Source organism: Phodopus roborovskii, unplaced genomic scaffold (genome assembly GCF_943737965.1).
Source record: "Phodopus roborovskii unplaced genomic scaffold, PHOROB, whole genome shotgun sequence".
NCBI classification, from domain to species: Eukaryota; Metazoa; Chordata; class Mammalia; order Rodentia; family Cricetidae; genus Phodopus; species Phodopus roborovskii.
The window spans coordinates 7,821,321-7,845,096 of NW_026126410.1; the positions used below are offsets into that span (position 1 = coordinate 7,821,321).

The 23,776-nt window shown below is 39.1% G+C and overlaps 2 protein-coding genes across 2 annotated transcripts in view; one reads left to right on the forward strand and one right to left on the reverse strand.

Annotated features, from left to right (window-relative positions):
- Positions 1 to 593: 593 nt before the first annotated feature.
- On the reverse strand, positions 594 to 9,948 carry Spcs3 (signal peptidase complex subunit 3). The gene is made up of 5 exons (XM_051182437.1): positions 9,679 to 9,948; positions 8,242 to 8,317; positions 6,475 to 6,549; positions 4,834 to 4,949; positions 594 to 3,543 (listed from the first exon to the last, which is right to left on the reverse strand). The coding sequence occupies exons 1-5, from the start codon at positions 9,819 to 9,821 to the stop codon at positions 3,411 to 3,413; spliced, it is 543 nt and encodes a 180-aa protein (XP_051038394.1). The 5' UTR covers positions 9,822 to 9,948; the 3' UTR covers positions 594 to 3,410.
- Positions 9,949 to 19,788: 9,840 nt separating this feature from the next.
- The window catches only part of Asb5 (ankyrin repeat and SOCS box containing 5), a 47,110-nt gene continuing 43,122 nt past the window's right edge, over positions 19,789 to 23,776 (forward strand). The window contains exon 1 of the mRNA XM_051182428.1: positions 19,789 to 19,836. Within this exon, the coding sequence (XP_051038385.1) occupies positions 19,824 to 19,836 (13 nt within the window). The 5' untranslated portion in view covers positions 19,789 to 19,823. The remainder of the gene's footprint in view (positions 19,837 to 23,776) is intronic.

Here is a 23,776-nt window from a genome sequence, read left to right on the forward strand (position 1 = left end):
TTCCGTGGGACTCATTTCTTCAGGCAGGGCTATGCTTAAAATGCAATTGAGTGTTTTACTTCAGTCTGTTGAGTTTTGTACTGTTTCATTAACTGCTCTTGTCACAGCCACTCTCCGTTCTCTCACTATGAAAACCTGGAGAAGGCAGTGACAGAGCATGGAGCAACACCACCATTTACCTTTATTGGACAGTCCAACTGAGCTTGAAGAGAGAAATCAGGAATGAGAGAATAAACAGGACAGTGTTCACAAAGGAGATAGTCAACAGGCAGTCCCCATGGCTGGTCACATCACACCCAGCACTTCATCATCAATATTGTGGGGAGCTTGCCTATCATCTGCTGGACACTGTGCTAGGTGCTGGGCAAGATACAAGAGCAGAGCTGACAGCATGCCCTCAAAGAACTTACATCTAGTACAGCAGTACACAGTCCCAGGTACACCCTGGGTTTAATGAACCCCTAAAGCACAGCTGCAGACTTCTTCCTAAAACCTAATGTCTACTACAACTGGATTTCCTTTAAGTTTAGCAGCTTCACAAAAACACATATGTATGGACATCTTTAAACCACTCAGAAAAAAAAAAAAACTCATTTTATTACAAAAACATTGAATATTTATTGTAATTAAGAAAATCTTCACATATATATTTGGCATTTTTATGGATTATTTTCTTGTGAATTTATTTTTTAAGTAAACAACTTCCCAAGTTGCGTAAAAACTATGGAATAACTTTTAAAATTACATCTTGACCCATTGGCAGTCTCACAGAAAGGTACATAGGCTTGCTACAGAAAGCCAAGAAAGCTTTTGAAATACAGATGTTTGCTTACAAAGGTCACAGCTACAAAGTCTGCTCTGTACATCTGCTGCATGGTAATTCAAAGTGTTACAAAGAAACCCTCCACTAGCCTGTCCCAGCCCCATCCAAAGCTTTAGATTCTTAAAACCCACTTCACACAGAGAACTGGCTAGCCAGACCACTGAAGAGCTGTAAGATAACTACCAGAAAAGACATTCAAACCAACCAATTTTCCCATTAGATTCTTAATAGTTTCTGATGCTGTTATTTTCCTTAGCATAAGGGCACTAAATACAATGAATGGGCATGAAGCACACAGGCGAAGATGTTTCTAAGTGAGACTGAAAGGGATATCCTGAGCAATACATTTTAAAGTTCATTTCTAACTGCAATCACTCTAAGTACCTTGAATTATCCTCTTCTCCCAGAGTCATGTCTGGGCTCAGACTTGACCCACTGATCAGACTTCTCTAAAACAGATACCAGAGATACTTATCAAGCATACCAAGTTTGTAAGGTGGAGAACTATTACAAACTGATAAAGTTGTGCACACAGGAAACTAAGTTCCTGAGAAACAGGGCTAATGGCAGGCTGAAGCAGCCATAGTCTAAGCAGCTCCATTAGTTCAAAAACCTTTGTCACATTGCGCCATCTGCTCCTGGTTTTCCTTACCAAACTCCTAAAACTGGGCTTTTCAAATAAATGGTAATTCTAGAAACCTTCAGTTTTAGTTTGTCTGTGCTAGACTAACAGACACACTCATTACAAAATATAGTGAACTATTAAAGGACCCGAGGTCTGGCTTTAATGCTAGAGGTTTGCTCATAGCTTCCTTAACCAGGACACACTCAGATATTCTCACCTTTGACACTTGTAGATTTTGCACATCTAGTATCTGTTCAAAGCTCAACTTTGTAGGTGTAAAATGTAGAAGCTCAGATAATTAAGAACTATAATCTTTCCATCAACTCCGACTTCAGATGACCAACATTATTTCCTGTTCATGATCTGCTGAACAGAAAACACTTCAGATTTGTATCGGAGTAAAGAATCATTTTATAGACAAGGATACAGACAGCCTGAAATGTTTAATCAAACTGCTAGTACCAAACTTGGGCTGTACCTCTGATCTCATGGCTGCGTTAAAAAACCTCATGTGCATGCACTTGTAAGAACCGCACCTCCATACAAGAGCTGTTGAAATGAATGCCAATAAACAGTGATATACTTCACATGAGGTAAAGAGAACAAATGCTAATTGATTTATGCTATGCTAGAAAAGAGCCCTTTTAGGTTACTGCTGGGTGGACCTACAGAGTCTAGTGTCTGTACATGGATTTAAGAGTAGCCAATTTGCAGCTGGTAACTCTGAGGGTGCTAATCAATGCAAAAAAAATTTTTTTCATGTCAAATATAATTATATATTTAATTATACATAACATATTTAATCTCTAAATTTATTTTACAAACCCAAATAGTTTTAATATGGGTAAAAATGAATAGTCACAGACAAAAATATCATTGTTTACGTTGCTGGCTGCTGAAATTAGTTTCACATGCTATCACTCCTAGATGGAATGCAAAATAACAAAAACTACAATAAAATTAGGTGAATGGGGTTAACATGTAAACTGAGGTATCAGAGAACTCTACCACTTGCTTTCCAATTTAGGTGGAAGTTGTTAAGTTTCTGGGGTTTCAGTTTCTTCACCTGCAAAGAGCTAACATTTGTACCATCTACCTCATTAGGACTATACAAGTCAACATTCAAACAAATGAGAGAATTTTGTAGAGGGGAAAACATACCACAAATGTTGTTACTGTTCCAACTATTAAAATATGGAGCTAAGAAAACTATAGCTAATTGCAGAGTCATGTTCAGAGGAATAAATCCAGTTCCAGAAGGCAATCCATGCAAACAACATTTTCAACTTTCAAAGGCAAAGCTTAAAATTTATACAGAGATATTCAAAGGAGCATTATGGAAACACTAAAAGACAATGTGGTTGAGTTGAGACTTTAAAATGAACCTGCAAGATTGTAGAACTACAAAGAGGTTCTTGGTCTTTGGAGAAAGCTACTATTCACCTAAGAAAGACAAGGACTATAAGGATTTCTAAAACAAATGGAATAAAACTTTACCACTCTGCTCTTTTGTAAACCAGACTTCGAAGATCCACATTAATGTCCCCTGTAATCTAACATACACTAAAAGACAGTGTTCTTATGTAAGTCACAATCACTGTCAACTTGCACGAATGCAAAACAAATATTCAGATTCTTATGACTCTATAGACATCTAGAAGTTTAACAGCCCTTTATGCTCATTTTATATTCGATAAGACAATGCAAATAAAAGAGGTGCGTCAATACTACCCTGCTTACAAGTTCTTCCTATGCAGTGGCCTCATTCTTATACTCCTCCTCTCTGGCAATCTTTTGTTTTGTTTGCAAATCTAAGCTTAAAGCAGCCCATGACCTTTCACATCTACTATGTCTTATACCAAACAGAAAGAAAAGGAAATATATAACCAAAAACAAATGATACAGGGGAGAGATGAAATGCAATTCATCACATATAAAAATATGTTCCAAATTCAGAATAAGTTAGTAACTCTTCGTTATTTCATATGTATCTGGAAATGGGACAGACACATGTCCTGATCCTGTCACCAGAGGTAGAATTCCTGCATTTGGTACGACATTCCAAGACAGCGTCAAGGTGACATTGCTGTTTCCCCTATGAAAAGATGTCATAAACAAAGGTTAGCAGAACTTTTCATTTAGTAAAAATAAATCCAATCAAGTACTATGGGGCCACACACTTCATTTATAACTAGCTATTTCTAATAGACAAACACAAAACAATTTCCTCAGACCATTTTACATTCACAGACAACACTAGAAAAACAACAGCATTAAATTCACAGGCAGCCTAAACAAACGACCTGAACTCACAGCCACAATTAATTATCAACAAAATCACAGGACTAAAACATGAGGAAGAGAAAATGAGACTGATGCTAGAAATCAGATGGTAAGAATTTGAAATCTAATTTTGCTATTCTTTAGAAGTGCAAACTCTAGCAGATCAAAATCAATCATGTTCAAAATGGCTCTTTTCCTAAACCCTTTCTTATAAACTATAAAAAGGTCAACATGACCTGAGATTTTGACCAAACTGAAACTTCAGGGAAAAAAAAATTAGAGAAGCAAAACTAGAAACTTAGCTATCTGTCTTCGATCTAGCACACTGTTTGTTTCCTCATGTAGGCTGTCCTGACTGAGTTCAGAAAGCAGACCTTTACAGTGGCGATCCTACCACTCCTAAGAAAGCCTGTGTCCCTGCACACCCAACAGTAAAAGCTACTGCACGTGTTAGTTTTCTGTCAACACACCATAAGATACAGTCATCTCAGAAGAGGGAATCTCAATGAGGACTCCCATCAGATGGGCAGGTAGGTAAGCTTGGGAGGGGCTTTTTAGTATGAATGATTGCCATGAAACTATTCCCAGGGAGGGTAGTCCTGGGGTGTGTAAGAAAGCAAACTGAGGAAGCTAGCAAATAGCATTCCTCCACAGTCTCTGTTTCAGTTCTTGCCCTTGGCGATGAACTGTAACCTGTAAACCAAATAAAGCCTTTTTTTCTCCAGTTGATTTGTTCATGGTGTTTTATCATAGTTATAGCAAGCAAATATAAAAGCTATGGACTTTTACTGTGATGACTGCATTTAGTAATACTAGAGAAATGATTACTATACCAGATGCCAATTTTTGTCTTTTCTCAGTCTTTCAGCTGAGCTCAAAACACATCAACACTTCCCTCCCAAACAGCTTTACTGATAAAGCCCTAGCTTTAACCTCTTCCTTTTTTTCCTGACTGGGGTGTGAAGCAGATTCTGTGCACACCAAGCAAGAGCTCTACCACTGAACTATTTTTACACATACACCTCTTTAAAATAAAAATACAGTTCATCTTTTTCCTACCAATCTTACTGAAAAATGTTAAAAATGACAAAGAATCACTCACTTGAGGCCATTTCCATCATCGAAGAAAAAATACTTTGTCTTCATATCTTTCAAAAGCAGCTTTGGATTATCACCTCTCAAAACGATCTTATCCCAAAGGACCACTTGGTTCAGAGCCTATGTCAAATTAAAAGTCACTTAGATAACCCATCAGAAACATTATCATTTCAAATTCAAAGTCTAGGTAAGCAAAGAGCTTGATGAATGAATAGAAATATATCCATTACTCACCAAAGCGGGGATTTAATTCCAAATTAGTGCTATCTTACTGGATTTGCTGAGGTCCCAGAATTATACAGTTTAAATATACTCATAAAATTAACACTGATCCTTGTAGTTTTTTTGATACACACTGAATAGTGTTATGTGCAGTAATTACTCTTACTTTGAAGCACAGCTTTTCCTATTTTTCAAATACATTTTGATGATCTTGATATGCAGAGATCAAAACTCATTTTGAAGGAGAGCTTTTCCTGCTATCTTTAAAATATATTTTGTTGTTTTAAAGTTCTCCCCAGGTATCCTGATGCTCAGTGAAATAGCCAGCATAAAACACATACTCCCAATAATTAACTGCAGTGCCAAAATTACTATATAATGCTGTAAACCAATATAGGTCAATAAATAATAATGTAGACCCACTTATAATTACAAATTAACTACCTACACTGATGGAAAACACAGAACTACTTTGGCAAAACCACAAATGAAGCAGTACTTTTGTTTCTATGCATCTCAATTTGGTGCTTTCAGTAGTGGTACAAGAAAAGCTAAGGCAGTCAAACAATACTCTGCTGTGAGGTAGCATGCCCATCTTTCTGGATCCTACAATGCCTCACAGGATCAAGAGGCAAGGGAGAGAAAGCTTTCTTACCAGAGCCATGTCTCCCCAAACTTCATTTGTTTTACCTAAGCTACACAGGTCAGATACTTTACATATATAAAAATTGATATTCTTGGGCCAGTAAGAAGGCTCATCCTTGAATCCTTAAGGTAGGAGAGAACTGTATTTTTTTTTTTTTTTTTGACATAGGTTATTTTTTTTTCATTTTTTTATTTAAATTTGAAACAAGCTTGTTTTACATGTCAATCCCAGTTCCCTCATCCAGCCCATCCCCATCCTGCTCCCCAGGGAAGGTGAGGCCTTCCATAGGCAATCTTCAAAGTCTATCATATCATTTGGGGCAGGGCCCATGTGTCTAGGCTAAGAAAGTATCCCTCTATATGGAATGGGCTCCCAAAGTCGATTCGTATACTAAGAATATAAATATTGATCCACTACCAAAGGCCCCATACACTGCCCAGCCTTGCTAACAAACACCTATGTTGAAGGGGTCTGGGAAAGTCCTATGCTGGTTTCCCAGCTATCAGAATGAGGTGCATGAGCTCCCCCCCCCCCTTGTTCAGGTCAGCTGATTCTGTGGGTTTCTCCAGCCTGGTCTTGACCCCCTTTGCTCCTCACTCATCCCTCTCTGTAACTGAACTCCAGGAGTTGATCTAGTATTTAGCTGTGGGTGCCTGCTTCTGCTTCCATCAGCTACTAGATGAAGGCTCTAGAATGGCAAATTCTAACAGGTAATTTTTTAAATTATATTCTTTCATAAGAAATAATGTTTAAGTTATAATATACTTAGATACTTACATTATTTTTTGTTGAATACTCTGCTGACAAATAAAGAAATAACTGCTTAACATTCCAATCAAATATATTCTCTAGATGTAAACAAATTAAGGACTCTAAAGATTGCAAAGCAGCACACAGATCTTTCAAACAGATCTTATTCTTAAAACATCAATAACAATATGAACATTAAAACTAAATACAATGGGTAGTCCAGAAAAGTACCTAATCACTTATTTAAGAGAAAAACACAGGATAAATATATTGTAAGGTCTAGCACATTTGGAAAGGGGTGTGTATCAAGACAGGTTACCATCCTCCCTGCTCCTGTAAATATAACTCGCTGATACATTTATTTAAAAAAGAAATGTAAGAAACTGAAGCTTTAATTCTGTCTAAAGCAGAACCAATTGTCACTATTCAAAGAAGCAACAGACACATATGCACAGAGCTCAGGTAATTAACCAAAAACAGCATCCTATACAAGTATAAATCTTGATGTCTCATTGTGTGGGATTCTTCGACAGGAGGTAAGAAACATTAACATGGCTCTAGTCATCATGGAGAGGTGTACTCACTAGACTGAACTACACTATTATGCCACAACTGAGAAATGAGCTATTTCACAGGGATTATTAAGTATTATATGTGAATTATTAATTTTATTATGTGTATATACATACTGATAGCAACAGGCTTATTATAATCTAGTTTCAAGGTACACCCACTATGAGTTATTATTCAGAAATGAGGGGTCTACAGTAGTTCTTTACAAAAGAAAATCTGTACAAACTATAAGATTGGTAATCAATAAAAACAGTAGTCAAGAATGCCCTTGGAGTTCTGATCCTCAATCCTTCCTCTCCCTCTGTGGTGCTGGGATTATTGGCATCTAACTGAATTGGATTCTATCTGAATCCAATAATTTGTTTCATAAAAACTGCAAATATTTTCAGGATGAACAGAAGGTAAAACTGTCAAACATATGCTAATAATAATAATACACTTCCAGGACTCTAATCTGTGGCCTAAGGAAGATTAAAGTTGCCAAGATGATCAGCTGCTGAAGACAGAAACTGGAGATACAGAGGAAACAACTCATCCTAACTTACAGTAAGTCTTCATTAAGAATTCTCTGACTCTAAAGATAACAAATGCTCACACAATGCAGCACTCTCACTTTGATAAAAGGCCTTCTGAACCACCACAGATGCAAGTTCTTTTTAAACATATGTGGTTTTATTTTGTTGTTTGGTTTTTCAAGACTGGGCTTCTCTGTTATCAGCTCTGGCTGTCCTGGAACTCATTCTGTGTATCAGGCTGGCCTGGAACTCAAGATTGCTTGCCTTTGCCTCCAAGTGCTAGGATTGAAGGAGTATGCCACCACTGCCCAGCTACTCATGGTGTGTGTGGGTGTGTGTGTGTGTGTGTGTGTGTGTGTGTGTGTTCTCTATAGGAGATGGAGACTTATGTGGGACTGAAAATGGTCTATTTCTAGGCAGGCTGAGTTCTGGTGAATTTTTTCTTCTTTAACCAAAACGATCTTTTATCTTTTCTTTCCTAGATTCAAACTAATATTTACATGAAAAATTAAGATACGTTCATACAATCAACTCAGGAGTCCCGTGGTTTTCTTAAAGTGTAAATAAACAAATATCAACACTGTTTTACTGATGAAAATAACAGGCTGTGGTAGTCAACATTCATACTCACTCTTCCTCTAACTTCTACACTTGCATCTCATTTCAAAACTACTGAAAAAGCAATGAAGTATTTTTGTTCAAGGATATCAGCAGTTATATCAAATGTGATGAATCCCAGGTCACTTCTTTCTCTAGGGCCAGTGAAGTCTTCTACATTTTTTCTGGAAGTAAACATAAAAGTTTCACCATCCCTCATGGTATCACACAAAATTTACACAACTTAAACCAGCAAGGGCTAGATGTGTGCATCAGTAAAACAGAAATTTCACAAGGAAATGAATAAAGAAAACAGTAAGTGTGAAAATAAGTAAATATTATAACTCCATATAAAAGAAGGTAGTCAGCTATTTTCACTTGCCATGAGAAAATTCAAGGGAGGATAAGAAAATTAAAAGGAGAACACAAATACTTCATGGAGAGCAGGTAAAACCAGTGAAGGAGGGCTGCCAGTGGCCACAAGGTCATCTGGAAAACAAGAGTATGTTTACGATACTGTACCATATGTCAGAGCCACCATGTATTTCCCACAACTATCTTACATCCGTACAAAATATTTTCAGTTACTTTCTTTGCTTTCAACAAAAGTAAACAAATACACGGGCAAGAAAGACATTTAGGATCACATTAACATTTAATTCGCTTAACTTCATCTAGACCCTCATGGAACTGAAAGTAATGGTATCTAAGCCATATATGTTTAAACTGTCAACAGTAGCTAAAAAAAAACCAATATAAGATAAATGAGAAATCAAAAGAAGCAGCCATTGCAGTAGTCAATGGGGGGGGGGGGGCATTTGTTGTGATACTGACCAAAAAAAAAAAAAAAAACCCTAAGGCTAAAGAAGAAATTATTGAAAACCTCACAGAGCAACAAAGAATTAAAAACGCTGTACTAAATGCAAAAGTGATAGAAACCTGCGGGAAATGTCATAAATAAAAGAAGCAGGACGTGGAGAGCAGTCACTCTGAAACTTTATTTTTTGTTTCTAAAGACTGATGATCCAGGTTGCTGGCTAACAGAATGGCAGCAGAAACAACAGCAAAGGGCTGTATTCACAGGCTAGGGTGTTCCAACCGCCCCTGCTCACCCTGCCCACATTTACATGCTAACTTCCAGGCATTGGTGTGCAAGGGCAGAGCCTGTAAAGGGACTGTCAAAAAAAGAATCAAGCGTGCAGGGACGTGACGCCGGAGCTACCCACTGAGCCGCTTCAGCCTCAGTCGAGCAAGGGCCAGGGCAGCCCGGCCTGGGCCGGTGGGGCTGACACTGCAGACCCCACGTGCGCTCGCAGGCCGGGCGGGGCCGGGCGGAAGCGCAGGCGTGGGTGTGCTGGTGTGTTGCTCGCTCATTGGCCAGGGTGGGTGAGGATCGTGAAGAACAGGAAGGACAGGGGAGAGCTGACCCAGGCCACCGGGGAGCCGACCGCGCAGGCAGAGCTAGGGCTCCGAAGGCCACCGGGGCCCGCGCACACAGCCTCACCCCACCCCACCCCGGGCAGCCCCGCCCGGCCGCGGCACTCACAGCATGATCCGCGAGACGTGCAGCCTCACCGGGACGCTCCTGTCTTTGAAGGCCGTGGTGATGAAGCAGCCGAAGGTGAGCGCCGCCATCACGCTCAGCGAGAAGGCGAACAGCGAGTTCGCGCGCGACAGGACGGTGTTCATCGTGACGACCTTCCCTCGGTGGGGGGCCCGCCCTGTGTCCCGACAGCTGTCCCCAGGCTCCGCTTCCCACGGCCGGCAGAACACACCAGTCCCTCCCACCCGCGCACCCGGTGCGCACGACCCGGGAGCGCGCACCGCCGCTGCCGCCGCAGCAGCAGCCCCGCCCCCTTTCCGGTCCTCCGTCTGCAGCGCGCACGCTCACGCCCACTGGGGCACACCCACCGCGCGGCGGGACACGCGCTGGGGGCGGTGCTCTCAGCCCGTCCGCCAATCAGCAGCGAGCACTAGGGTGGGGTGGGATGTTGCCACAGCACAGCAAACCCGCCTCCTCCAGGGCTCCCTTCTTCCTGGGTTGGTGGGATGGAGCCGTTTGCCAGTTCAGCTTCTGTTATGTTTTGGGGCACTGGGGCTCCTTAATTGTACTTGTGTCGTTCACTTTCGAAACGCGTGGTCCTAGCACTCCCCCTCATCAAAGCTGATAAATTACGGCTTCTTTATAAAGGGGGAAAATGAAGTTTGTCAAGCCCCTAAATGGCAGAGGAGCGCTAACTTTGAGCTTTGACTGTCGGCCAACCCAGTCTTAGTATAATTCCTGTTACTTTCCTTTCAACAGTGAATGGAAGCTATGTGTGTTCATACTACAATTCCAAATGTTTTCACTTAACCAAAATAAGTAGAGAACGTGTAGACCATGAAAGGTGTCAATGAGAAATTGATATTGACTGAACTCCATTCAGTCATTACCAGTCAATTAATTTCATACAGCATGCAGGAGAATGTAACTAAAATAAAGCTTGGCTCAAATGGAATAGATTATAATCTGAAAGATATTAAGTTGTGCTAAAACTTTGATTTTGTTTTAAACTCTCCCAGGTAGCCACACTTTATTCAATAAAGTATGGTTCTAATAAATACTCAACTGTCCTTCAAGTGACATACAAATGTATATTGGTCATTTTCTACCCCACTGAAGGTTAAAATCCAGAAAAGTTATCAAAATCAAACCAACAGTCTAAATTACAAAAACAGGTTTAAATACTGAGAAAGGCTACATAGAGCTACAGACTTAAAATGAAGAAGATATATATATATATATATATATATATATAGAGAGAGAGAGAGAGAGAGAGATGCAAAATTTTAAAGCAATCCTACACACTACCATATATCTGTTATAGCATGACATAGAAATAGTGTTGTGACAGATGATAAGGTCTGGAATAAATGCTACAAAACATACTGAACAAGTACAGTTATATCAGAAGACACATTCCGTATTGTGCTTCAACTAAACAAGTACATGCAAAACAATAGGCTGAGGTAAACCCGGGAAGGTAAGGGCCTATTGTAGACAACCTGCCCTCCAATAGTACTCAGTTGTAAAGAAAAGTGAAATCATGAACTTTGCAGGTAAATGGATGGAACTAAAAAATATCATATTGAATAAGGTAGCCCACACCCATGATAGATAAACCTCCCATGCTTTCTCTCATCGGAGGTTCTTGTACCTTGTAGTAACTACAGAAACCAAGAATGTAAAATAGGACCATTGAAAGGATGGGGAGTTGGGGAACAATAGAGAGAGGACTAACAGATATCAAGTAATCTGATCAGGGATATGCAAAAGGGTGGCTTCTAAGAGAGAGGGAGGGAGTAAATACAGAAGATAAGAGGAAGGTAAAGGAAATGGCAGGGTACAAGTGATCTGATAGGTTAAATGGGAAAGGGGTGCATTTTAGGTTAAATGGGAAAGGGGTGCATTTTAGGGAGGGATAAGAAGGTATATACATTAAGAAGGGAGGAGGGTAAAATGCCAAAAAGGAGGGTAAACATACTGGAAAAGAGAAAAAGGACCATACTATTAACTACCTAAAGAAAAACCTATAATGCATGCAATCCAGTGTATTAATAATCATGTATAGATTTAATGAAAATTTCTCATCTGGTCTGACAATGCTCCCTTCCAGATCCAAAGACCACCTAACTAAAAAACCCAATACACAAGACGCCCTCGTTTGAATTGTTGGCCAGAGTTTTCCAAGGGGCTGTTGCCCTTGGTTGACCTTTAAAGATTGAAGGTAAGTCCCTATTGTTGAACACCCCATGCATGTCAGAAAGAGGTCCCAGAGACCCCAGAACAGGAGCAATAGTAACATGATAACCTTAGTGTAACCACCAGCTTCCTAATTGAATTTAAGACCATCTTAACAGGATAGAAACAATGTCTGGTACTGGAAACCTAGCTAACTACTCAGTTATTAATTATGAATGTGAGTTATGAATATTGGAAAAAATCTATACCCATTACTTTAGTAAACTAGGATAATCATTAACAACAATCTATAAATATTTGTCATTAAATCCACAAATAAGTGTAGTCTTCATTCCTCATCAAGGAAGCTTCTTTTTGCAACAAAGGAGACTTCTACAGAAAACCACCGCTAATCAAAATGCAGAGTTTTGGAGCCCTGTCCCAGCGAATACACCTACAAAGCACTTCAGCTCCTGAGGCTCAGGGTACATTGTAGAAGAGTTGAAGTTAAGATATGAGAGCTATAAGATCAGGGAGTTTGCTCTAAAATTATGTCTCTTAGTAATGTCAGAAGCTGCATCATAATGTCTTACCATATTATTGACTAAATATGAGCTGAACAAGGATGATGTCAGTGGACATGACAAAATGGAAAGGAAAAGCCCCACACAAGAACTGCAGGCAACTGAGGAATTCTGGGAGCAGGACAAATAGTCTTCCCCGGGGAAGTGCACACTAACTGGTTATCTGGTACCAAATGGCCAACCCTGGAATCATATATACAAGTGGCATTATATGGACTGAGCAGATTATATTTAGAAATATATGTATATGCATATACATGTGTGCATGGGATAACAATGAAGGAAAAACAGGCCAGGAGTTTGAAAGAGGAGATGGCGAGAAGGAATAGATGGTAAGGTTTGGAAGGAAGAAGTGGGAAGGATAAATGTTGTAATTATAATCTCACAACTTTTAAAAAAGTTATCTCAGATGCATGACAGTCATTCTATATTTCTATCCACTCATATACAGAAATGTAGCCAAATTAATTATTTGTGTGGGTAGGTAGGAATGTATTCCCTTTGGATAAGTTCATTCTCTACTCATTTGAATAAATAAATAAGCTTAACTTTTTTGTTTTGTTTGTCTATCTTGGAACTCACTCCGTAGTCCAGGTTTGTCCTCAAACTCACAAAGATCCACCTGTCTCTGTCTCCCAAGTGCTGGGATTAAAGGCATGCACTGCCCCTACCACCCAGACCTATAATTTGACTTCTAGAAAACTGTCTATGACATCAGAGCTTTATTGAAAAGAAATTACATATTATGGGAAGAAGCATCAGGTACTCTTGTGAAATATGTATAACAAGGAAACAGTGAAGATGGTAGCAATGAGACACGAAAAAAGGAAATGGATCAGAGGAACATTTCAGAGGCAATGTCTATATGACTTAGCCAGGGGAACCCTGCAGTAGAGGAGGAGGAAAGACTATAGGAGCCAGAAGGTTTGAAGACACCACAAGAACACAGCCCACAACAAAGCAGGGCTCATAGGGGATCCAGAGACTGAAGCAACAATCTAGACCCTGCATGGGTCTGAGATAGATCCTCTGCATGTTTGTTTCTGTTCTATAGCTGGGTGTCTGTGGGATTGCTAACAGTCAGGGTGTCTGGAACCCTTTTCCTGCTAATGGATTGCCTTGACCAGCCTTGATATGGGGGTTTGTGGCTAGCCTTATTGTATCTTGTTATGTCGTATTCAGTAGATATCCCTGGGAGGCCTGATCTTCATTCATAGAGAAACAGGAGGGATGGATCTAGGGGAGAGGCGAGGTGGGGAGGAATGGGAGGAGTCGGGGGAGGGATAACTGCTTTAGGGATGTAATGTATGAGAAAAAGAAAGAAAATAAGGTTGGTTTTAAGATGGAAATATATTGGTGGATTATGTGATTTAATCAATTGAATTTTCATATTTAGGAAATATCCATTCCTATTTTATTGACAGGTTTGTAGATTATAAACAATAATTAAAGAATTAAAATAGAACATGAAAAAATGATGATAAGCTTTACATTATCTACCAATGTCTTAGTTTGGGTTTCTATTGCTGTGAAGAGACACCATGACCATAGCAACTCTTATAAAGGAAAACATTTAATTGGGGCTGGCTTATGGTTCAGAGGTTTAGTCCATTATCTTTATGGTGGAGAAAATGGTGGCATGCAGGCAGACATGTTGCTAGAGAGGTAGATGAGAGTTCTTCATCTTGATCTGTGGGCATCATAAGGAGACTGTGCCACACTGGGCATACTATGTGCATACAAGAGACCTCAAAGCCCATTTCCACAGTAACACACTTCTTCCAACAAGGCCACACCTATTTCAACAGGGCCACACCTCCTAATATTGCTACTCCCTATGAAATAAACATTCAGACACATGAGTCTGTGGGATCCATATCTATTCAAACTGCCTCAGCCACCAATAAGAAGAAAGCTGGGCAAATGGGAAGATAAAGAGAGATCTCAGAAGCAATCTGTTGTGTTCAGAGAAAATATCAGAAGAAGAAGCCAGCCTAAGGCCAAACAATACAAATACTGGATTTGATAACTATAGCTCATCAAATGTCCTCTTACACAATTTAAACTGTGGCACAGTGAAAAACAGGTGTGATCAAAGCATGTTCATTGATATAAAATAATAGAATGTTTGTCATATTTGGGAAGCCAAAAGAGACATTCTAAGGAAAGGGCAGGGGTTGAATGTTGACTGTCTGATCAGTATATTATTATCGGTTTTTAAAAGTTTGTTTTTACATGATGGCCATTTTCCAGTGATCTTGCTGTCTCTTAATATATTTTCAGAGGCTGACTACGTTGTCTGTTTGGTAGAGATCATAAAATGAGAAGTACTGTTGGTAGCTGGCACTGCTGTGTAAAAGCCCAAAATATTTAATAGTTTCAGTAGTCAAAAGCAACTTTTTAGATGATTCTGTATAATAACAGTTAAACTGCATTTTAATCTTATCCAGCCTTCATCCCACAAGATGCTTTGGTTCAGTTTGTTTGTTTTTTTTTTTTTTTAATTTATTTTATATAACCAAGTCCATTTAAATGAAAACAAACATTTATAGACAATATTTGGGAATTTGGGCATCGTTCTTTCCAAACTACTTCCTGCTGGTAAGGGGCCCTGTCATGGGGAATTCGAAGAAGATTCAGAAATCCTGGCTGTAGTCTGTAAGGCTGCTTTGTCCAGCTGTTTTGAATGTAGGATCACCTGGTACTCTGTTTCAGGCGGTCTGGCTTGATCAAACCACATTAGTCTGGAAGGAATCCACATCTTTTCATTTTCTGTGGAAACAAAAATAGAAATGTTTTTCCCCAGTAACTTGTCCTTCAACTTAAATTTTGGAGTCAAAGCATTTTTTTTTAATTTATTATTTTACATTTCGATCCCAGTTCCCTCTCCCTCCCCCCCTGCCTCCCTTCCTCCCTTCCTCCCTCCCTCCTTCCCTCCCTTTTACCCTCTTTGCCCTCTCACATGCACTCTAACCACCTTCCCCTTCCATCCCCCCACCCCAATTCCATATGTAGGGGAATGCCATCCAGTTAGGGTCATGTAGGTCTGACAGGTCATGTGAAGTAGGGACTAGGGCTCCTCTCCTGTCTCTAGATTAAGGCAGTTATCCCTCCATGGGGGATGTGTTCACAAAGTCCTTTTGTGCACCAGGGATACATCCTGGTTCCACTGTCTGAGGTCCCTTAGACTGCTCAGTCCTTCTGGCTGAGACCCATATTCAGGGGGGCCTGAGTCAGTCCCATGCTGGCTTCCCAGCTATCAGTCTGGTGGCCCATTCGCTCCTCCTTGTTAAGGTAAGCTGTCTCTATGTGTTTCTGCCGCCTAGACTTGTCCTCTCCATCTGCATCTGAGTTCTACTTCAACTCAGTGTTTATGTATGGGTGTTTGCTCCTGTTTCCAACATGCATTAGTTGAGGGCTCCATGGATAAGTTAGTTGTTGATCTCACTCTCCAGGAAGGGCATTTATGATAGCCTTTCCATGGAAGCTCAAATTGTTAGTTGGCAGCAGTCTTGTAGTTCTCTAGACCTTTCTTTGTGTTCAATTTTATCTTCAAACTAATATTGGCTCCCTCTTTTATGTTCTCTCTCTCTCTCTCTTTCTTGTCTTCTATTCCTAACCAGTCTCAATCATCCTGGGCGCACATGTTTTCCTTTCCTCCCCCTCGTTTTCTCCTACTTCTCTCTCCATTCGCTGCCCCCCCCCCACTTCCCCTGAGTTCTGGGGGACTTGTCCCTTACCAGTTCTGTGAAGTTCAGTTTGTAAAGAATAGTAAAGGAATGTATTTTAAATGTTTTGAGACTGATGTGTGTGTGTGTGTGTGTAATGTAATATATATGTAAATTCAAGTGTAGTTTAGCAAAATTTATACTAGACTTATATATTATTAAATGGGGCAACACCAACAACTATTTTCAATTCCCTCACCCTTGTTAAAGAGTAAAGGCTCTTACTGAAACACTGAATCATGTAATATTTTCATGTTATTTCTCATTTATGTATCATTTAGAGTCATCATACCAGGTTTTTCTACCACCATATAATATGACTTCTTTAAGGATGAGGATTGTAGAGAAGACAATCCATTGCAAAGGATGTGGCAAAATAATGGGAAATGCCACACTGCTATTGTGTAGATTCAAACAGATACTTCTGTTACTGAAGATTCCAGTAGGGAACTCTATTTAGAAAACTTCTTTTGGCAAAGAAAATAGAAGAACTGAAGTTAAACAAACTGCTTTGAATTCATGTGAATACACAGATCAACTCCAGAAACAAAATCAAGCATGAACTCTAGCAAAATATAGAATAGAGAAGCTAAACTATGTCCATACATGACTCCCAGTTCCTTTCTGTCACTTAATTCACTTTATGCAAAGGGCAGCAAGAAGGGAAATGGTTGCAGAGTGCAAAAATCTCAAAGTGACTTATCCTAGTAATAAAATGTTACTTTAAATTTACACAAATCATTGAAGAGTCCAAGAAAACCCAGCCAGACAAGGAGCTTTGCATGGGACATGTGGAGGAGCAGTTCTGCTAGCTCAGACTCTAGAGTTCATTCTTGATTTTGTTTCTGGAGTTGATTTCTGTATTTATATGATTTTAAAACCAATTTGACTGATTTCAGTCCTTTTATTTTCTTTGTCAAAAGTAAGTTTTTGGAGTAGAGTTGGCTACTGGAATCTTCAGTAGCAGAAGGATCTGTTTGAATCTACAGAACAGCAATGGCCACTTCCCCATTATTTTGCCACTTCCTTTGCAATGTACTTTTGTCTCTAAAATCCACATCCTTTATTCCTAAAATGATATTTTAGCATTTTGATAGCATTTTATTATTTTAATGACAGGAACTCCTAAAGACAAACAGGATATATATCCACCAAAATCATACTGCCACTCTGCTTGATGGTCTGTGAAGAATTTAATTATGCTTGTGTCTGATCCTCACCATGGTTCCGGTGGTTTTAAATTGATCTTACCTAGTTGAAGTTGTTGTTTGCAAATAAAGGTCACTCTGAGTGTCCACGGGCTAGTGGCTGCTCTTCATGAAGATAGAATGTCTATGTGAGGGGTTCTCAACAAACAGCTCTTGGGCAACATCCTTCTGAAGGAACATGGGCTATTGCTGAATGACTGCCACATGATTTTTCTTAGCTACAGATAGCAACAGATGTTACTATGACATAAACTGGTTAGCATCTATTAGAAGCACAGGTCTTCCTATCTATAGATCTTAGGAGACAGGATATAAAGTTACTTTTACAATGCACTACAGCTGATAGCTGATGCTACTACCAAACACTACTAAGATTCTAAGCTTAAAATCAAAATGACCTAAATTCTACATTGAAGTATGTGAGAGCAAATCTTTGTTGTCAACTTTTCTGAATCTTAAATCAACTAAAACCCATTCCTGTGGCCATTCCTGTGAGGGACTTTTGTCATCAGATATTTGAATCTGGATGTCCCCACCTAAATCTGGGTGATACCTTCTATGGCAGTTAAGAAAAATAAAAGACATGACATAAAGAAGCCTGGGCTAGAGGCCTAGTGGAACCTCCTGAGCCTGTCTAAAGTTTGGTGACCTGTCCTTGGCCTGTAACCTTCAAGTGGGAGTGACTCAGCAAGGTCTGTTGTAAGACTGCCCCCTGTCTAGCTAATGGCTAGCTTGGTGGAATATTATTGGCCCTTTCTCTTCATGTCACCTTACTCCATCCTAAGATCCCTACTCCCTACTACAACCCTATATAAGTCCCTGCTTGATGCATTAAACTGAGTTCCTGCCCTGACCAGGTTCCTTGTCCGTCTGATTGTCCCTGTGGTGGGCAGGGGCTAGGACAGACAGCTTGCTCACCTTTCCTCAGTCCTCTCCTCTGAGGGAGGAATTGCTGAGCGACTACCTCCCCCTCCCCCAGCAGAAGAAAAACAAATACTGCTTTTGGCCTGCTTGCCCTAACTTTCCCTGAAAGTTCATCTCTTTGTTGCCACTTCATCCCTTCATAGGCTTTAGAACCACTTCTTTTTAAGTCCAAGGAGACTGAAGATAAGTGGCTCTCCAGGGATCCACCAGGACTCCAGTGGTGGATTGGGACAGCTAAAATATCTTGCCTCTGGGACTGAACAACTCACGATTCTCAGCCTTTCCAGTGGGAGACAGCTATTTTTGAACTATCTGGACCACATCCTGGTAAGCCAATCTAATGAACCCCCCTGCAATATTTACAGTCACCCCCATTGGTCCATTCAGTGAGATACTAATACAAATACAAGTACAAATACAAGTTGAGGCTGTCCTCTCAAACAAAAACTTTGAGTTTCTATGACTTATCTAAAGAATCAAACATAAAGACACTCCAAGAACCAGGAGTCTTAGAAGTGTCAAAGTGATCATCAATGCCACATCCAGGCTGCTAGCTCAACCTCAGCTCATGAGTTTACTGGAGGGATTCTGTGAGGCTTACTTTGTTGCTACTTCATTAACTGATACCCTGATACCCGCAACTCCTGTTTCTATCAGCTTGTGGAGTTCACACACAAAGCTGCAACAGAATCAGGAAGCTCAAAGGAGAAATAGTAGTGATGGATGATGCTTGGTTGGATAGAAAGGAATGAGCTTCAAGTAAGACTTGAGGCCTAAAATGCCTCAACTGCTTTAGCATGTATGTTATAAAATGTGCATCACAACACCATTCTCTCAAAGACGAGATTGTTTTTGGACATTTATGGAAGTGAAAAATACTAAGGAATTGGAACTGAACTTTAATGTTTAAACAAGATTTATTTTCTGTATATATCTGTGTGCCTGCATGAATGTGTGTGCAATGTGTGGTTGCCTAGTCTCCACAGAATTCAGATTCCCCACAAACTGGAATCACAGTGATCTGGAACTATCAAGTATAACCTGGAACCCAGCCTGGTTCTCTTTAAGAGCAACAGGTACTCTTAACTATTGAGCCATCAATCCAGCTCCTGCAGCTGAATTCTCAGTGCTCTAAAGATACTATAGTTATTCAAATGAAAATGTGTGTTGAGATGGATGTGAGTCCTCGAGTGCATTGGAATTACAATTTCAATGAGATTTCAACTATAATCAGTCCCTGAGAGTGTCTCTCATGGAGGCTGAGCAGAACAGGAAATTGGGAAAATTATTTTTGCTGGAGGATTTTGATTGTTTGCTTTTCTTGTATAATTAATAACAACAAACAAACTTGATTTTGGATTCCAACTCCTTTGTGTGCTAACATGTTAATGAACTTATTTCCATCTTTAAAGTAATTATGAAATTGAACAACAAATCAAAAATTCATAAAATCCATTTTAATGGATTACTATAATGTGATCATACAGGTTCAAGGGACAGAGAGCTGCCCCTCCTTGTCACACTTCATGCCTCTCAAAGGTAACAATCAACTCAAAAAGGAGTACCTGCCTAAGTATGTGGTCCTAAACATGACCCACTTTTAAATTCATATGGAATTTCATAAGTGAAAGTATACACTCTCATTTTTTATGTAGGCAATCAGTTCCAAACTATGATGATTGTGGAGGTCATATATGTACAGCTGTGGTCTGTTTTCATAACCAGCTAAGTGCCTGTAGGACCTGACTTACTGATGGTTTGGCTAGGCTGAGGCCATGAAGCTGAACCATAATGGATGTAATTTCTCCATTTAGTGACTAGAACTTAGTTATATGCTCACATTTATGGCCAGGAGTCCCCTTGGTGAGATAGTCTTTCTGTCTGTTTGCTGGGCTAGAACTTGAATTACATTGGTATCAGCTTTCTGTTGTGATTTAGGCCTAGGAAACCCCTCGAACCTATTCCCTTCCCTTTATAGGTTATCAAACTTCCAACAAGGTTGCATCTCCTAACCCTTCAGATCTTTCTCAAACAGTACACCAACTGGGAACTAAGCATGAAATATATATATATATATTCTCACTCATATATATATATATATATTCATTCTCACACACACACACACACATACACACATACACACACATATATATATATACATATATACATATATACATATATACATATATATATATATATTCTCACTCAAACCACAGTGGCCATATTTTTGTCGGTGTTTGAAAATTTATATCTTTCATTAATCATTGCAAAATACTTTGCATTTGGTAGATGTTATCCCAGATCCTTTTAAATATTAACTTTATCTTGACAATTCAGCAATATAGGTATTCATATCTCACAAAGGAAGAAATGGAGGCACAGGAAAACTGGTTAACTGTCTAAGCTCATTGGACTGGGTTCCCTGGTCCCAGAGATACTTCTGACTGTCTGAAAGTGTTCATACTTGATTTAAAAAAAAAAAAAAAAAGCCCACAAATATGCTCTTGTGCCATCTTAATTAAGAAAAACTAGCTTGATTAAACATGCTTCAGTATCGGCTGTTCTGACTGACCATACAAAACTTGAGTAAATATAAAACAAAAGAGACTTACAGGTCAAAAGCAAAGAAATTTAAATAGCTGTGAAATCTCAGTCAATTCTGGGCTAGCACTCATTCACCTGTTTAGAGAGGGACCTTTCATTGTCTCTGTAGTCATTATCAAGTTCCTGTGACAAATATGTGAGGCCTCTGTGCCTTTGTCTTGCCAGTATCCTCTGTGCTCTTTTGATATCCCCTTCCACTGACATTTACAAAAACAATCTGATGCTAGTGTCGTGGACTTCACTGTATTGCAGAGAAGTTTGAAATCTCTTTACAACCTTTAATGCTTATATAGACTAAGGCCAGATGGGGGAGCTCTCAGAAGGATTCTCAATTGGATTTTGACTGAGCCAAGCACGGAGGCAGTTTCCATGAGAAAAGGAAGCAGAAACATGTATAGTTGTGAGCTTAGCCTTTAAAGGCTAAGCTCTCCCTCCAGCCCGATGCCAACACGTAATTGGAAGAAAAATATAGGAGACTAGTCAGAGGTTGATGGTGGTGGAGCACTGGAAGGCCCATTGAGCCTCCACTAACACAGTTTCACTCATTTTCTATAACCCTGGAATTAGGAATGAGAGTGTGAAGAATACAAAGCTGACCGTAAAACACCAAGGAAAGGTGACACACACTAGTGCTATTCTTACTAACGAGTACTGGATCCATAAATTTAATGACAATGTGTTTAAGCTATGATTTTTTTCCCTGAAATTTATAATTGATGCTAAAAATAAGCTTAAAAGCTCTCCAAGCAATGTATCTGTTGTCAAGAAAACTACAATAGAATGCTAACCGGAATCATCTAAATATACCAACCTTAGTAGCCAATTGATCACATCCTATGTTAAGTTATATTTTATTTCAGGAGAAATAATGATTATTAATTTATGTAACTGTCTAAGAATTCTGGTCAAATTCCCAAGTGGAACATTCCGGCAGGATGACTTTCAAAGAATGAAAGTCCCATTCTTTGATCTTCAACACATGGAATATAGAAAGGTTTTCCTATCTCTAACCTCTTAAATATGTGATTAGCTAAAGTGTGACACAACAAATTCTTAATCACAGGAGGGATAAGTGGAGCCCATTGGATTCAGTCACTGAAGTACACAAGTATTTAACCAAAGGCTATTTATAGTTCACACATGGCGCAAATGCATGTTGTGATCCCAAGGTGTGGTAAGCAGAGGACAGTGGTGACCTAGACAATGTGAATGGCTGTGATCCCCAAGTGTGGTAAGCAGAGGAGAGTGGTGACCTAGACAATGTGAATGGCTGTGATCCCAAGGTGTGGTAAGTAGAGGAGAGTGGTGACCTAGACATTATGAATGGCTGTGATCCCAAGGTGTGGTGAGCAGACAATATGAATGCTTCAGTATTCACTTGTGAACAATAACTTTAGAAGAATGGTCCATGGAAATGGAATCCTAATGCCTCACTTCCAGATATATAGCTTGCAAATTACTTGAATTTAAAAAAACAAACAAAAAACTTCTTCCTATGACTTCATAACTTCTTAAAGACTCCAGAAAATATATCAGGACATTTTCTTAATGAGTTGGAAAACCCTGAATTCAAACCTGATGTAATTAACAAGTAGAGCTTTACTGTTTTATGATACTATTAAATTCATATCACTATTGGATATGTTTCAGTTAAGCCTATACCCATAGTCTCAAATGAAGATAGTCTAATGCTTCCTGTCTTAATATTGACTAAGTTCCCCTTCTTATTGGCATGACCCACACACAAACCATTCTTTACTGTTGAAAACCTCCTAGCAACTTTGCTTCTCCTGAAGAATAAAAGAAAAAAATTAAGTCCTCAGGAATATTCTCAAAGACATCTTTTATTGGCCTTATTTGGTCAAGTGTCCTTCTCTTGAGTCATAAAATTGTTCCTTTAGAACAATTCTGGGCTTGTAAACCAAACAAGAAATTGAAAAGAAAAACCCATTATGTTGTAGTATATAAAATACCTAGAAAAGTATTTAGCATAGAATATGTTCTAAATATACATTTGTAAAAAAAATCATATATTTTAAACTTTTATTATGCTTGCTTTTAGTCATGCTTTCTAGGACCACACATAAAAGATGAGAACATTGAACACAAGGCAAATTCTAGTTTAATTTTTGAGTTTGGTATAACTCAAAGCTTAGACTCTGTTCTGTGTTTCAGAGAAAGCCAATGACTTTCCTTCCCCTGGGGCCTGAATGCAACCTAAATTTATAATAATCTTGTGACAAAAAATTTTTTGTGGATTATCATAACAACAACAGATTATTGTTTGGGTCCATTATGCTGGTAATTGATCTAGAAACCCAACACAAACATTTATTTCCAAGTTCCACAATTAAACAAAATAGTTTTCACCCAAACTCTTCCCACCAAAAATTAAGTAATAATTACTATGTGAATTTTAATCTTAACTAGAATGTATCTTTCATCAATAATTAATGGAAAGAAAGGTGTGGAGGATCTCCAAGGAGTTGGGGGGAGGAAACCCTGTAATGAGAATATATTATATGAAAACAAAAATATTTTCAATAAAGAAGAATTTAGCAAATTCAGAAATGAATAAGTAATCAAAACCAGATATACTGGCATCTATAGCTCTTCTTTGAATATGTTTATTGTTTATCACATCATAATGCCTATAACTTCATAAAGAATTGTGACCCCATGCCTTTAGTGCTTTTAGTAAGTGTCTTTTCCTGACAGAGCCACAGGGAGATAGCTAGGATAACAAACAATTCTGAGTGTGAATCCTTTCTAGTTGAGAAGGTCTTAAGTCCAATTAGACTGCTTCTGCTTACTCCTAAGACCTAAGTACCATTCTTGTACCCTTGTGAGCTCTTTGTCATGCTGGTCATGGTTG